Source organism: Pongo abelii, chromosome 1, assembly GCF_028885655.2.
Source record: "Pongo abelii isolate AG06213 chromosome 1, NHGRI_mPonAbe1-v2.0_pri, whole genome shotgun sequence".
Taxonomy (NCBI): domain Eukaryota; kingdom Metazoa; phylum Chordata; class Mammalia; order Primates; family Hominidae; genus Pongo; species Pongo abelii.
The window spans coordinates 7428448-7444643 of record NC_071985.2 but is presented as its reverse complement, the minus strand read 5'-3'; the positions used below and the strand labels follow the sequence as shown (position 1 = coordinate 7444643).

The 16196-nt window shown below is 39.0% G+C and overlaps 2 protein-coding genes across 3 annotated transcripts in view; both read right to left on the bottom strand.

Moving 5' to 3' along the window:
- OPN3 (opsin 3) overlaps window positions 1-15506 on the bottom strand; it is a 48709-nt gene extending 33203 nt beyond the window's left edge. The window contains exons 1-2 of one of the 2 annotated variants that reach the window (XM_054560915.2): window positions 14987-15496; window positions 3934-11153 (exon numbers count right to left, since the gene is read on the bottom strand). In XM_054560915.2, coding sequence (XP_054416890.1) covers window positions 11113-11153; window positions 14987-15359 — 414 coding nt within the window. In that variant the 5' untranslated portion in view covers window positions 15360-15496 and the 3' untranslated portion in view covers window positions 3934-11112. Of the gene's footprint in view, window positions 1-3933; window positions 11154-14986 lie in introns of those variants that run through there. The other variant, XM_002809252.6, reaches the window with a different exon arrangement.
- On the bottom strand, window positions 3934-10846 carry CHML (CHM like Rab escort protein). Its single transcript, XM_054560904.2, has one exon. It carries the CDS (start codon window positions 10844-10846, stop codon window positions 8876-8878), a length of 1971 nt encoding a protein of 656 aa, XP_054416879.1. The 3' UTR covers window positions 3934-8875.
- Window positions 15507-16196: the final 690 nt, after the last annotated feature.

Below are 16196 nucleotides of genomic sequence, written 5' to 3'. Positions count from 1 at the left end.
ATAAAATACCTACCCAATTGGGTTTTTATGAGGATAACCTAAAATAAATATAGCAACCATGCAGAGCAGTACTTGGCATCCAGTTAGTGCTAAGTGTTAGTTACAATTTCATCTCTGTATCCCAGAGTCTAGCACAGAAACTGGGACAAGGTTCATGCTCAATAAATATTACATTGTAGTGAACCCTATGCTTCACTTGGCAGTGTCTAGTTAAAGTTCTTATCTGCATTAAGCATACTGACTCATTCCATTGCAATTAAGTATTTTCTACAGTTAACACCCATCTACAAAATGCCAAGCTGCTGCCTATCTCATTGTTTGGTGAACCACCAGTGAGTGCAAATGTGTGTACAATTATGGATGGTTTATTTAGTCTTGAATAGGCTTCTCTGAAGCCATAATATTGTTATATATGTGTAATTTGATTAATTTGCCAATAGTCTGTCAAGTGAATAGCACCCCTTCCAAAAACAGTATGCTAAAATATTTTTACATTGATTTTGAGGTAGTTGCCATGCATAGAAAGATTACCTCTCATTTCTATTAATATAATTGCTTTGCAGAGGAACTGTATTTCTGGATAAAATTATTTTAAAAATACCAAAATTTGCAAATTTCTACCTATACCGAACTGGGGCAGGATGAAAAATATTCTCGAATTCTCAGACGTTTGTCTTGGAATCTGTGTTATAATAAACCACCAGAAGGAAGCCCCTGTGGATTGGTGAGGGAAGGGAGCGGGGAACTGGGGGATCTACATGGAAGCAGCAAAGACAGCAGTTCCCATCAACAATGACCCTGTTGAAGGAGCACTGATACAGGTCAGAAAACCTGAGGCAAGCAGACTCCTTATGAATATTCAACACTTGCTCTAGTGCAGTTTTTCTCAACTTGGCACTTATCGGTATTTGGGGCTGGATAATTCTTTGTTAAGAGGGAGCTGACCTGCACATTGCAGAATGTTGAACAACACCCCTGCCCTCGACCCACTAAATGCCAGTAGCATCTGATTCCCAGATGTGAAAACCAGAATGTCCCCACACTTTGCCAATACAAGGCCAGACACTCTGGTTTAAGAATCACTGCCTTAATGGGAGAAAATTAGCAGAATTATTTAGATGGAACCTCTTATATTTAAATGTGTACTATTTTTAAGTAGCTTTATTGACTCATATAGGCTTACCCTAAAACTAATGATCTGTACTAATAATACAAGAAGCCAGGACTATGATTGTGATATATTTTACCAGAGATGGGTCCTAGTGGTCCTCTGTTCCTCAGGTTGGAACCTAGAACAGTGTGCAGGCAAGAGGATGACATGGAAGAAAAGAGCCACTGGAAACTGCTAGCTGGTCTTTCAATTAGCAAATCGTTGTGGGGATACCTGTGAAATGTAGGCAATTCTAGGGAATGCAGAGGGACCATACACACGGTCTTTGTTTGAAAGGAGATTACAATCTCCTGACAAACTATTTCCAGTGCAATTCTTGTCTTTTGCTTTTTACTTTTAGTATCTGGTTGGTACTTATGTTTCAACAGCAGGGGTCATTACAAATAATGTTATGTATTTATAAAATGAGAACAGAACAATGTACAGCTCATTTCTCCATAATACTTCACTTAAATCATTTTAGGAAATTAACTGTATTATTAATTGCCTAAAAACAAGACTCCAAGCACCTCCTCAGCCAACAGATTCCCCCAAATTTTTCCTTTACAGCTGGTAAAATACTGCAATGGTTACACAAGCTTTAACTGTAAACTTAACTTACAAATATAGTAAAATTAACTTATAGTAATGATAAAAAATAAAGTTTCCCCACACTGGGTAATATTTATTTTTATGTCAGAGATGAATACGGAACAAGTAAGAGTCTCAAATGAGCAGAAATAGAGGACTCAAGGGCTTTAATTATATGATGTGTAATAAAAAGAACTGGCATAAAACACACTGTACTAGTATCCTCAAGGATTAAACTATAAAATGCCTAAATATGTATCTCATTCTGACTGAATTATAATCAGGTATTCATCTTCCTGCTACACTTTGTCAACCCTGCACCTCTGAATCCAGTCATTCCTCTGATGTGTATGCCTTTATTAATATTAAATAGTTGTCCAGAGTGTAGTAGAATTAAATATATATTTAGCAACAAGCAAATGCCAAGAATCACAGGACACCAGCAGGGACCAATGAAGGTATTATACATAAAGATTTTAAGCTCTTGACATATCAGAACAAAGAAATCGTTTTTCTGATTTCAGGAGTGAACTTAACTCCCTTCTCTTTCAATCGCAGTTGGCCCGTTTATTATAATTATAAAAACTGTAATTTATAGGATTATTTTGCTATTTGTTGAAAAGCCAATCTAAAGTTCCAGAAGCCACCACTTTTTAAATAGTGCTTTATGTGTTACATACTCTTACATGTAATAAATCACTCTTGAGATGCAAGCAAAGCGAAACAGTAGCATTTCATTTCTCATTAATGGGTCTCAATACAAAGTAGGAGAGTCGAGGCAAGTCACTTAACTCCTTCAGGTTTTATCTACAAAAAAACTGGTATAAATACCTGCCCTTTCTTACCTTACACAGTTGTCCTGAGGATCACGTAAGAAAATGTAGTTGTCAAGAGAAAAGCATTCCTACAAATGCTGGAGCAGAACTGTTGTCATATATTTTTGTTATAGCCAAATTCTTTCAGGTTAATCACTCAGCTTTTGTACTGTTCATGCCTTACAGAAAGCTGGAAGTACTGTGTCCCCTGCTGTTGAAATGTGAATACAGTTGGTTGCTGGTTAAAAGGAAATGAACTACACTACAAATGCCTCTTTATAATGAAGGTAAAAATACTAAAATAAAAATCTGAAAATCTTCAGAGGAAGCAGCCACCTCTATGCAATAGGAGCATGCCTTTCACTTGATCCATCAAGATGAAGGCAAATAAAATTAATCTTAATCAGAATTTCTTGGTATTGAAACTTTATGATCTAATTTCTTTATACTTCCTCTCCCTAAGCCCTTGATGTCCTGGGCTTCTAGACCCAATCCCCTAGAGCTCCTCTTGGCTCCTTCCCCACGCAAAAGAAAAAGTTTCTGATTAATGTGAAAAACTTAACTCACTTAATGTCATCCGAAATAGATTTCGGAGAGTGTTAAATGATTCGGCTTTTAACCTTTAAGCCACCTGTTTTCAACTGTGTAGTAAGTTTTGCCACCTTTTAAAAGGGATGCCGTGCACAAGGCAGAGACTTCTGTTTTGTTTTTTCTTTTGCCAGGAAACAGGAAGTGCTAGTTACAGTGGGGAGTGAGATGGGTAAAAAATGTCTTAAATGCTCATTAAGGTAAAAGGTACCTTACCTTAAGGAAAACATTCCAACACAATGTTTGTCAGGTACAGAGCACTTATTTTTATCTCTCTAATTTCCCAGAATAATGCCAATTCATAACCCACAGTAGGTGTTCAATGGATGCTTATTAAATTAAATCACCTCGATTTGGATCTCTCACGCTGACTGGAAGAAAGGGTCTGTTGCATCCTCAGTCCCCCAAGATCTGGCCTTCGCACAGGTCTCTCTGCAAACCAGGTTCGGTCACGTCTATGAATCCAACTTTCATCTCCACGGTTTTTAAGATTCCCAAGTGACATGTTTGCATTTAGGGGCATACTTTAATTAGTATATGACGTCTTCATGCTGATGTCCTAGAATGTATTACTAATATTTCTATTACTATTCCTTAATGGTGATCAACTAAGAAAAAATAAATTATGAAGTCCATCTTGACCAAGAATTCCTTCCCACCAAGATTTGTAAAACTTTCTGCCACACATATTTGAAGATGATCTTTTTTGACTTTAACACCTAGAAATGTATATTTTAATTTAAAATAGAATTTTAGAAACTTCTAAGAAATCAGTAATTTTCTCACCAGTTCAGTAAACCACTTTACCAATTAATCTTTTATTTTTTATTGCATACATCAATATTTAACAGAAGAAAAATAAAGAACCCCTAATGTTAAACTGAAGTTAATTACATGTTATCTTCTGATTCTTTTCAATGTCGACCTAAATTTTCACATGTATCAGTAAACACAATTTATGTTCTTATTAACATTTTTGAATCTCACTTTTTTGCATACAGTTTTACATATATCAATATTATTGAATGGCTATATAACATTCTGTGATAGCACTAGCAATACACCAAAATTTACTTAACCATTTCCCAATCGTTGGGCTTTTTTTCCCCTTAAAGTTATCTGAGTGGAATTGCTAGAAAACTTTGTACAAATAGCTTTTCTTTCTTTTAAATATTTTCCTGGGCATATGCCACTCAAAGTGAGCATGTCAAAAGATCAGTTATAAAGCCCTTTTTATAGTCTTCTACATAGTTCTCTTTAAAGGCTACTAATATACAATGCCGCTGCTATGAGGACACATGCAATTAAAACAATTTTGCTAATACAATAGCATGAACTAAGTCAAAGCTGCATTTTTAATATTAGGAAATTTGAATACCATTCAAATTGATTTTTTATATCATTTATACATGATCTCTTTATAAATTTGCCTAAGAGTACAAACCCTTATGGATATGCATACAGTTTTACAAAAACTGAGTGCATCCATGTGTAATGCAAATAGCTTCTTTTAAATTCCATCTTGTTTTGTCTTTTTCCTATTTACTACACATTTAAAATTTTTTCTCTTAGTTGATCTATCTTGCCAATTGCCATGAAGTTCCTTTATACCACTATTGGTGTGAGACTCGTAGTCTTTATTTTTTTTATACTTAACATTTTAATTCATTTGGAATATCACATGTTAAGTGGATCTAATCTTTCCACACTGACATCTAGCTTAGTCTTTCCACCAGCAGTTATTAATATTTCTTTCTTTCCATTGGCTTATTAGTTTTAGCTAAACTTTCTACTTGGCACCACAGAATATGCAGAAAGGTTGCTTAATAGCATGTTTTAAGAATTTGGAGAGCAAGGCTCCCATTTTTTCCCCCTAAATTAAAAAAAACTTACATCTTTGCTTGCTTTCCTAAATAATTTATTACAATTATGCCATATTCCACACAGCAACCAGTTGGAATGTTAAATGGAACTGTAGTAAATTTCATACTAATGTCACATATTGGCATTCCTTTGGATGTAGCTTTATATTTTAAAACACATTATCTAACAATCCTCACAATAATTCTGTGAAGTATTTCTCTTCTGTAGATGGTGAAATAGATACTAGGAGTGACTTTCCCAAGAGTATACAACTGGTAAGTAGTGAAATGAGAACTGTAATTCTGGTTTTCAAAAAACTCCCTATCTCCCCATGTACTACTTTTCCATTACACGAGCATAGCTCCCATGGGAGTTTCCTCATGTTTAAAAATATAGCTCTTTAAACTTGCTTCTATTTAGGCATCTGTCTTAATTTATCTCAATGTAGTCATATAACTTTCTTTAGGAGTCTCATATATATTAATAACCAAACACACTTTTTACACTGCAGTTTGTCACTGCTAAGATGTAGAAATGAGATTTTTAAAAATTGTATATCCTGCAACTTTTTGAATTAGTCTTTGTTAGTAAATTTTTATACTATAAGTTTTAGCAGTTGTAAAGCCACGTTAATAGAAAATATTTATGCTACTTTCCTTATCTTCCTCATTTTGTGAATGCTGGCTTTTATTGCAATGACAGGTCTCTTTAACCATATATAAAAATGGTGCCAACACTGTTTACTTTCCACTTGAGAAATGTTTATGTTTTCCCAGTAGGAATAATGGTAGTTCTTGGTTTAAGTACTTAACAGACTCCGAGAAGTCTATTAAATCATTGCCAGAGAAATAATTAAATCAACAGTGAATGATGAATTTTTGAAACGTTATCTGTAGTTAATACTTTGGATTTTTACTATTTGTTCTTTTGATGCTGATTTAATGGCTGTTCTGCTTAACACCAGCCTTATACTCCTGAGTGATAGTAAATTATTTGTTGCTGTATTGTTTGCCAATATTTTATTTTGCATTTTGCATCTGTTGAGAATAAAATCCTTCTAAAAATGTCTTTTAGTATTGAGAACATGTTTGCCTCAAAAGACAATTTGAAGCATATTGTCTCTCATGATACATGGATAGACATTATTTAAACATTTGAAAAAGTTCACCAATAAGTCCATTAGGGTCAAAGTCCAACCTGTCAGAAAATTATACTGGGTTACAATATCCCCTAAATTTTTAAATGCTTTTTATTGGTATAACTTCTCATTTCCCACTTATTTTGTATTAAGAAATATATTCATTTTCTTCATTTCTAAGTCAACCTTTATTTTGGACTAATTTTTCCTATTTCCATTATATTCGGCTATACCATCTTTTGCAACTTCTGATTGTTCCTTTTCTCAATTTCTTATGAATAATCTGTGATATTGAAAATCTTTTCAGTAGATCTGGAATACTTTCACCTTCATTTTATTTATCATCTTATGTATTTCTCATTTTAATTACTATTTTATAGGTCTATTTCAAGTATTTCAGTTGTTTTGTTAGATTTAAACTTTAGGATAAAGTTTAAATATGACTTTACTATATTTTTAAAAGTCAATACAATCCATGACTTTGCTACTTTAAGTAAGTTGTCAATTACTTAAATCTGTCTAGTCTCATTTTCCTCACATATAGAGGAGCAAAAATTAGTGTATTCCGAACAAATTTTGGCCTGATAATATTTTTTGTTAACAGAATCTTCAGATCAAGAGATGTGTTACTGAAGAACATTTTGTTAAAATTTAGCCAAATTCTGCTTCGAGATCCATGCTCTAAAATAGGTTTGCCTAGTTCATCTTATCTTCACATTTCTCTGATTCAGTAAGCTGCAGGACCAGTGTGTGCTTTTTACCCCCGGCAATGCCAGACTAATTTTCGTGGGCACTTTCTCTTTCTCCTGCAGCGCCTACACTCTTCTAACAGTGAATGTTAGTAGAAAGATCAAAGGTTTTAGAATCACAGAAGGCTGGGTCCCCATGTTGGCTCTTCCACATACCAGATTCTAAGCAAATTACTAATAATTCTCTTATTTCTTCTTTGAAGGTGATATGGTTTGGCTGTGTCCCCACTCAAATCTCATCTTGAATTGTAGCTCCTATAATTCCCACGTGTTGTGGGAGGAACCTGGTGGGAGATAAGTGAATCATGGGGTTGTTTCCCCCATACTGTTCTCATGGTAGTAAATAAGTCTCACGATATCTGATGGTTTTAAAAGGGGTTTCCCTTTTCACTTAGTTCTCATTCTCTCTTGTCCACCGCCATGTAAGACATGCCTTTCACCTTCCACCATGATTGTGAGGCCTCCCCAGCCACATGGAACTGTAAGTCCATTAAACCTTTTTCTTTATAAATTATCATCTCAGGTGTGTCTTTATCAACAGCACGAGACTAATACAGAAGGTATATGCAAATCTGCCTCACAGGACTGTTGAGAAACTGTCATGAGAAAGCATAATACTAGGTACCAAGCACATGATAAATACTATTTCAGAGCAAAAACTGTCACAGGGATCATCATTCTCTGAAGAATGGAAACTGGACTAGAGGAAAAGCAAGTTCATGTCTTCTGACAGCTCCACAGGTTTTCACCATTAGAGTACTACCAGTTTTATGACGTTGGGTGGCTCTGGGAGAAAAAAAGTTTCTATACTCTGGATAACAGCTAAGAGGCAAGAGAGATTACAGAAGGTTGTTACTTCACAATTTGTTAAGTGGGACACAACCGAAAGGACATGGTAAATCCTCCCCTGATTCATTCCTATCAGTTATGTTATAGTGATATTAATTAAAGTGGTAGAGCCAACAAGGTGGTATGTTTCATTCTCACTGAAAAACCTTGGGTAATCTATTTATAGAGGGTTTTATAACTATCTGTAATCCCAGGTTAAAAAGGCCTCACTCTGTTTCTCCTTAGGAATTCCTAAGAATTCCTCCTTAGAAATTTCAGAGCAGCCCTTCTGAAGTATCTTCTCCTAGGGCACTTCATTTTTCCTTTTGGTCTAAGTTACTTGTTGGAAGCTCTTTTAAGTGCCAGAGCAGGACTGCAGAAATTTTCTGACATATTAAATAAGAATAAATCTCATCTTTCAAATTTCCTTTGCAATCAACCTCCCCAAAATGAGGTTTTCAACCACTAATTGAACTCCAATTCTTTTTGTAAATTAGAACACTGTGGTGGCATTATTGCCTCATCAGTTACAAGGGTCAAGTGGGTATTATAAACTTCAGACCTTCACAGTGAATAAAGGATCATGCAAAGCTAATCTTTTAACGATTATAGACAAATGTATTTTATTATCATATTGGCATTTGTATTAATTGCTATTCCTACCACCATGTCTATACATTTATATTATATGCAAAAGATCCACACAATTTACCATTTGTGTGTGTTTCACTATTCGAACAGGCCGCAGCAACTGTAATAGCTGCAAAAGTAATTAAAATATTACTTGGGTATTACTAATTATTCTGTAGACAAACATAAAATCTGAAGATCATTAGCAAATACATTACTTTAAGCTGAGTTGCTAATATGGAACTCTTACATACATACCCAATACTAAAATAAAGCTAACTCTGTTTTAAGATTCTGGGTCATGTAGCCCATTCTAAACAAAATGTTCAATAATCAATAAATCACTCATTGATAGGTTAACAAAGATATTCAACGCTGAATGTCTGAGAGTTAAAGACAACATCTGCATAGCATTCATCATATATAACCACTTCTAATTACTCATATGGGAAACTGTCCTTTAAATGAGAAAATTCTGATGCCATGAAGGAGGTCCAAAACAGCATTTCCAGATTGCTCTTTTCTAATTTCGAAGATGCTTCTCTGGGCTTTCTAGGTTTTTGCTTTCATCAGAGGATTCTAGTTTGGCCATTATTATATTATTGGTTCCAGGAGCGTCTGGCTGCTTATCATCACCATCAAAGATAATGTCTTCTGGATTTGGAGGTGGAGGGCAGAATTCTTCAGTTGGAAAGATCTCCTGGAAAAGTGTTTCAGCTTGCTTGACAGCATGCTCATTTCCCAGGCCACAGTCAGGCCCAGAGCAGACATAAACATTGGAAGGCAAGCCATTATATGAGCTTCTGCTGATTCCCGAGGAATCTCTCATATTAAAATAAAGAGCCCACAAGAGTCTTGGCTTTGTAAGTTCTTCCTCGTTTATTTCTGTTTCAGTATACGGAGTGAATAATTTCTTCACCACTGATTCTAAGTCTTCTCTTGCTGTTTTAGAAGATGAACATGTCAAATGTACCAGATAGGTGTCCTTCATGCATGTCATGGTTGAAGAACATAATTCTGTGACCCGTACAGCACAAGCTCCTGGCTCTGTGGGAGGAACTATCAGAATGGAAGTCTGCTGATCTGAATCTGTCTTTAGTATAGACTGATCTGTAATGAGTACTGCCCTAGAGATCTGCTTATACTGCACATTTGAGCATGTTTCCTCAGAAAGGTAACTGTCTTCCACAATAAAATATTTAGCATTTATTCTTTGACCAAAGTTATCTATAATTGCTTTACATCGTCCAGATTCTTTGTCGACTACAAAGCATTGTACTTTATGACGAAGACAATAGATTCCACCAAAAACTGCACACATCCTACAGAAACCCTGGGGAATTTCTCCTTGGCCATACAAGGGAAATAAAAACGGAGTGTTGCCAAACCGTCCGAGACACTGAAGGAAGTTTTTAGTTGCGTTAAGACCATCTATTGTAGTGCAGGAAGATTCTGATGTCATTGCAATTGAGTGCAGAACAAAATGTTGAAGGTTGGGAGTTAGTTTTTTAGTTTTTAAATATTCTGAAAATGAACACTGCCTGAAAGCTTGGTATTCATCAGGACGTTGTTCATACTCTAAACAAAATGTGAGAAATTTCATTAGCATCCTCTTTTCAACCATGGTGAGTTCCTTGCTATTAAAGACATCTGCTCTGGAACAAGGCACTTGTTCTACCTTTCCTTCCCGAAATGCAAGAATCCTAGTGACATTTTTAAATTCTACATAACGACTAACATCTGATTTGATTAAAAGATCAATTAGCAATCCTTGAGAATACAGCAGTTTTGATACCAAATCAATATTAAACCTCCTGCCTTCTTTAACTATTTGAGAGTAAGTAATCCTATTTCTAATTGGTTCATCGGCATTATCTTCTACTGTAGATTTGTTTTCATCTTTATCTCCATCTTTATCTGAAACTGTGTGCATACAAGTTTTATCTCCACAATACTTTTCCTTCTCCACTGATTCCTCTACATCAGTTACTTCTAGTGAAATCTCTGTATCACTTTTCTGAGTGTGTTTGGCAGGCATTTCGTCGCTATCAAAATATGATGACTGGCTTTCTTCGGGCAATGCAGAATCCAAAACTTCAGTGAAGTTATTAGACACCCCCGAAGAAGGATTTTTCTGCAGAGCACCAATCTCTTCAACGTTGTCCTCCATATCCTGACTGGCGTAGCAAAAAGCTTCTGTGTGTTGAATAGTTTCATCCTTCTTGCGAAGAGTGATGGCTTCTTCTGTTTCATGGATCAGGTCCTGCCATGCAACAGTACTTTCTTCCCCAGTGTCATTGTTTTGCTGATACTCCTTCAACCAGGATAGCAATCCTGAAAAGCTGAAACTAGCCCAGTTTCCTCCATAGTAACTTCTTGAATCAATATGCAGAACCCTCTGACCACTTCTTGAACATGCAGCTGCAAGGATGGATTCAGGCAAACCTGTCCCTATTATAACCACATCAAACTCTGTGGGAAGATTGTCCGCCATTCTAGGAAGTAACAGCGTCTGGTGACAACTGCTGATGAAAGAAATGAGGTGTGATTACGCTGTAATAAAATCTGTCCTTCTGATGTTCCAGTTATCCCAGAAGCACTGAAGTTGCAGGTCCTAGCTGTTTAATGGTTACCCTTTTAAAATATTTTTTTTCTTATAAGTCAGTAGCATAAAAACATGAGCAAGTACATCTAATCACATCTGAGAATACTAAAATGGATGTGTGGTTTCATTTCTGCATTTCATCTTAGCAGTAAATGTCAAAATGCATCATATATGCATTTGTGACTGGAACTCTTCTCTGAAAGAAGAAAATTCAAGAAAGAATACATTGTAAACAATATAAGAGAAAAATAATTTCATGCAACAATGACAATCCATTGGAGTGTGACTTCTTATTTGGACATAAACCTCTACTAAAGCATGTCTTAAATGCTTTCTCACATATTTTCTAATTTCTTGAAAATGGACAATAGAGACATAACAGCCCTCCCAAGAATCAGGCAACATAGTAATAGAGAATGAACACAATGTTCCACAAAAATAAAGAAGAAATAACATAATACAATTCTCTAACTTTAGCTTTTAAGAAAACTATCATGTGAATAAATCTATACACAGCTGTGAGCTTAGACTAAAAGGAACACGTGGCTCCATTGTTTATAGAAACAGATTATACACTATGTGCATACTGCCATGATTAAAAATATTTCTGTGGCCATTACCGTCTATGTGTGATTCCAGAACAGCTGAATATAAGACCTTTCCATGCCACAACCACCCTTAGGATCTCATGGTAGCAACATGAGACTATTTCTACTCAATTACTTAGTCAGATTATTACAAAAGGATTAATTCAGTAAAACAACTGGCCATTTAAAAATATTTAGGCTCATAATAGGCCTGAGGAGGAAAATGCATTAAAAATATGTATATGAATGTACACATGCATATAAGTAAAAAAGAAAAAAAGTGTGTAAGTATAAGTAAAAAATGAAAACTTCTGATTTCATATTAAAATATCTTAACATAAATAATACCTACTTCTAACATTTGAATACAGTGATGCTTGCATTTTGCCACTGTCTCTGCAACCCTGAATCTCTGCATCCCAAGCAAAAGGTCTATCTAAACATCCTCTGCCAAGACTAACACTGTTTGTTCTTATTTTTGAAGGGGAAGTTAAAAAAAAAAAAAAAAAAAAAAAAAAAGGTTCTCTTGTTAACTTTGAGCATAATGCTGGTTACGTTCCATGTGCGGAAGACATCTGTGTGATGCCCTGTGTGGCCAGAGGTAGAACGGCCAAGGTGCTGAAGAGCATACTCACCTGAAAGTCTTTACGCTAAAGCATTATATACACAATACTGCTAAACTTTCTAATATTCATCATTGCACAGTTTTGAGCTCTGGTTTTCACTACTGTTAAACCTACTGAAATATAAATCAGTACAAGCTGTACCTGTCTAGCCCAAGATGACTAATAATCCTGGATATTGGTAAAACAAGCCATTCAATTGGAACTTAGATTAAATTGCGTAGGGCACTGACCTTTAGTTTAACTAAAATGGCAATCCTAACAGTCCTGTCTAGTCAAAGCCTCTGTCTCAAAAATATCAAGGATTCCACTCATTTTTGGCATTCCCTAAGAAGCCAGGAACTAAGTACAGAATGCAGCAGTTGCCTGGCCCACTCAAGTATAAATATAAGTATGTCTGAATTACTTATTCTGCTTCTTCCAGCAGGGTGTGAAGACGGAGACTGAATCTATGATGGTATCTGAAGAGGTGTAATCATAGTACATGCTGCTTCTTGGCTTAGAAAGATAGGGCTCAGGGTAGGAGTAGGAGCAGAAGACACAATCAACAAGCGCTAAGATCAGGCACGTTCTAACCTACAGATATCAAAGGGGTCATCAAAATGCAAAGCAAGTAGGATGGCCTTACAGAGCATTAAGCTGAATTACCCAATAATAGAGAAGAGAGAACTGATGGCTGGAGAGATTAAGTGACTTGAGAAAGCCCACACAATGCATGAGGTGCAGGATCAGGAACAGGATCCACTCTTGTGCCATCAGGCCAATGGTCTTTCCAACAGATAGGGCAAGCCTCTCCAAAAGCCTCTGCATCAAGAAGCTACCTCCCTCATTTTTAACTTCCTCCCCTTCAGTACTCCACTGTTAGGTAGTTCTTGCTCAGGGATAACTCAGGAAGTGCCCTCCTTTTCTTCATTCTTAACCTGGATCTAGAAGCACAAACTCTGGAATTTACTCCAGGCAAAGAAATCATCTTTGCTAAAAACTTTTTACACTCTGTAGTAACTTCACCACTAACTTGCCCCCCAGGGCTTAAGTAAGTCTCTGAATCTCTTATCTCAGGGTTTCCACCTCTACATTAAAAACAGGGAGAAAGTCATGGTTGAAAGCACTAAATGCCCTGAAAAATAGGGCAGCCCTCAGGCAAAAATCTAAGTGAACTTAGAAAATCACTGGGCTGGGACCCTAGGAGGGATGGTGAAGAAGAAAAACAGGAAGGCAGAAGTGACTAGGAGACACAGGAGGGTGGGATCAGCAGAGGAAAGAGGTGAGGAAGAGGGTGGATGACAGCTAGCACTTATAAAGAACTCAGTACAACCTTGTGTTCAAACTCCCGGGCATGAAAACAGAATTTTCCAGCACAGAAAAGGCACTTCAAGGAAAAAAGAACTTTGATGTCTGTGAACAAACACCTGTTGACTACCCTGGAGAACACTACTGATGATACTTTAGGCTTGGGCTTGAATAACCTTCTTAGCATTGCCGAAGAAACTGCCTGATAGGTATTTTTTAATTAATGTAAGGAGTGTAATCCCATAGCCATCCATACCACAGCCTACATACACTTGCAGTCCCCTCCCTAAATTTCAAATGTTTGTTCAATGAAATTATCAGATTAAAGCTTATGAGGGGCAGGGAGGAAAATATTATAACCTCTGAAGCAATGAAATAAAATCTATTTTCTTATCTCCTTCAAAACACCAAAAAATGAATCATTACAAATTTAATATTTGGGTTTGTCATAGCATAGAGGTTACTGAATAAGAAAATATTTTTGATAATTCTACAAAGATTTTGTTCTCCCAAACCTACCAAGATTAAAGCAATAAAGTATCAACGGATTTCAGGATTTAAAAAAGGAACTTTAAGCCTTGAGAAATACACATTTCTATTTCAAATCTCCCTACAAATGAAATTCCTGAGGCACACAAAAAATAATTTCTTTCCTACGCTTCCTTCAATGATTTGCTGAGTTGTTGATCATCCTTCAAAACGTCATGTCTCAGTGAAACTTAAATCTTCCATAATAGGAGTATTGTCAAAATAAATCTTCAACAATCAAGTTCTACTTTAATGAGATCTACCGACTGCAGAGCTAATTACAGTATTTGTTCACCTGAGATGGTATTGGCTGAGCCATTTGTAATCTCACCCGAGATTCTGGTGTGCTGGAACCCATCTATAAGAAGGAAAATAGTAAAAACAGCTTACAGGGCACATGCCAATTTGCATTCTGAGGAGCTGAATGAAACTGTCTCACTCCCTAGAAAGCATTCAAAGGTTTACAAGTACTAATGAGAATTTTTTTTTTTTTTACACATTGCTATTTTAGTTTTCTACTCTCATTTTAGGAAACAAATAGTAGTATATGAATGTAATCTCATCACTCCCTCCAACTTTCACGAGTTAATCACTTTTTTTCTTGAATCTCTTCACTCTACAGGCCCTCGTCTCTTTCCTCAAGGTGTAAAAAGCCGTGGTTTCGTGCCTTGTTGAGTGATCTTAGGAGGTAAAAACAAATGAGAAGAAACGAGACGGGCTGGGGTTTGGGGTCAACGTGGGGGGCAGATGTCACAGGAATGGAGTCCTGGACAGCGTGGGGGCGGGAGGGGACGGAGGAAGAGGAAGGCACCCGCCATGCGGTTGGGGTCGAGCAGCGTTGAGGAGGCCAGCGGGGAGCAGGGCGGTGTCGGGCGGGGGGCGCGGGGCCGAGCGGGAAGCGGTGCGGGGCGGGCTGGGGGGCGGACGCACGGAGCGGGCAGCGGGGTGGGGAGTGGAAGTTTGCAGAGGGGAGGCTGCCTTCTCCTCCCAGTCCAACTCACCGAAGAGGCTGCCGCTAAACCCGTCCCACACGCAGCCCACGGTGTCCCACACCCAGCCGTTCCTCAGGCAGGACACGAAGGTAAAGGTGACCCCAAAGAGGGACACCAGCAGGTCGCTGAGGCTGATGTTGACCAGGAGGAGGTGAGTGGGAGTGCGGAGCCGCTGGAACTTGTAGTAGAGGACGAGCACCAGCAGGTTGTTGCCGACGCCCAGCAGCCCAATGGAGCCCAGCAGCAGCGCCAGGCGCTCGTAGGTGCCGGGGCTGAAGAGCGGCGCGGGGCTCAGTGTCCCCGCCGGCGCCGGCCCCTCAGCGCCCGCGGCCCCGCCGCCGTCCCAGTAGCCCTGGCCGCCGCTGCGGTTCCCCGAGTACATGGCCCGGCGCCGGCGCGCCTGGCGGGCGGAGGCGCTCAGCTTGCGGCGGGGCTCGCGGCGCGCTCCGCACTGGGTGGGGCTGGGGCTCCGCCGCGGGCTCTGGCCATTGTGCACTGAAGGGTCCGCGCTACCGCGCGCCGGGCCCGCCCTCTCCCCGCCCCTTCCGCCCTCTCCCCGCCCCTTCCGCCCGGCGCACCCCGTGGCCCCGCCCCTCCCCGCGGCCTGGCCCCGCCCCTCCCCGCGGCCTGGCCTCGCCGCTCCGCTGCTCCCGGCCCGTCCTCTTAGCCCCGCCCCACCGCGGGCGCGTCCTCGCGGCTAGCTCGCCCCGCCCCCACAGGCTGGGCACCTTCCGCTGGTCGGCGTGGACGCGCGTCGCGGGATAGCCTGGGGGCCAGGGGTCGCAGGGTGGCCTCGATGGCCCTTCACACCCCCACCTCCCTGCACCCACCTTGAAAGCTTCGTGTCCACTCACCCATTCATGCACTCACTTCTGCATTCATTTATTCCTAAGTATTTGTGGGCGCCTGCGCCCACCACGTGCTGGCAAGAATTGGGCTTCTTCCCTAGGCTTCTCCTCTTCCTGGGAAGCTGTAATACCCCCAACCAGCCTACGAAGCCCATCCCGCGTCATACACTTAATGTAAACAAAAGCAAAGAAAACATTGAAGAGCTCGGGGCAGTCTTACCGGAAAACTGAGAAGAAAAACAACAAATTGATAGACAGGTGCCTGCCTAACAACCTGACTGCTAGAGGACACATGTCCTAGGGCTGATGCAAGAGCCTGCCACCCTCGGAGAGTCTGGGATGAAAACTCTCTGAAAATGGCATTCCAATGG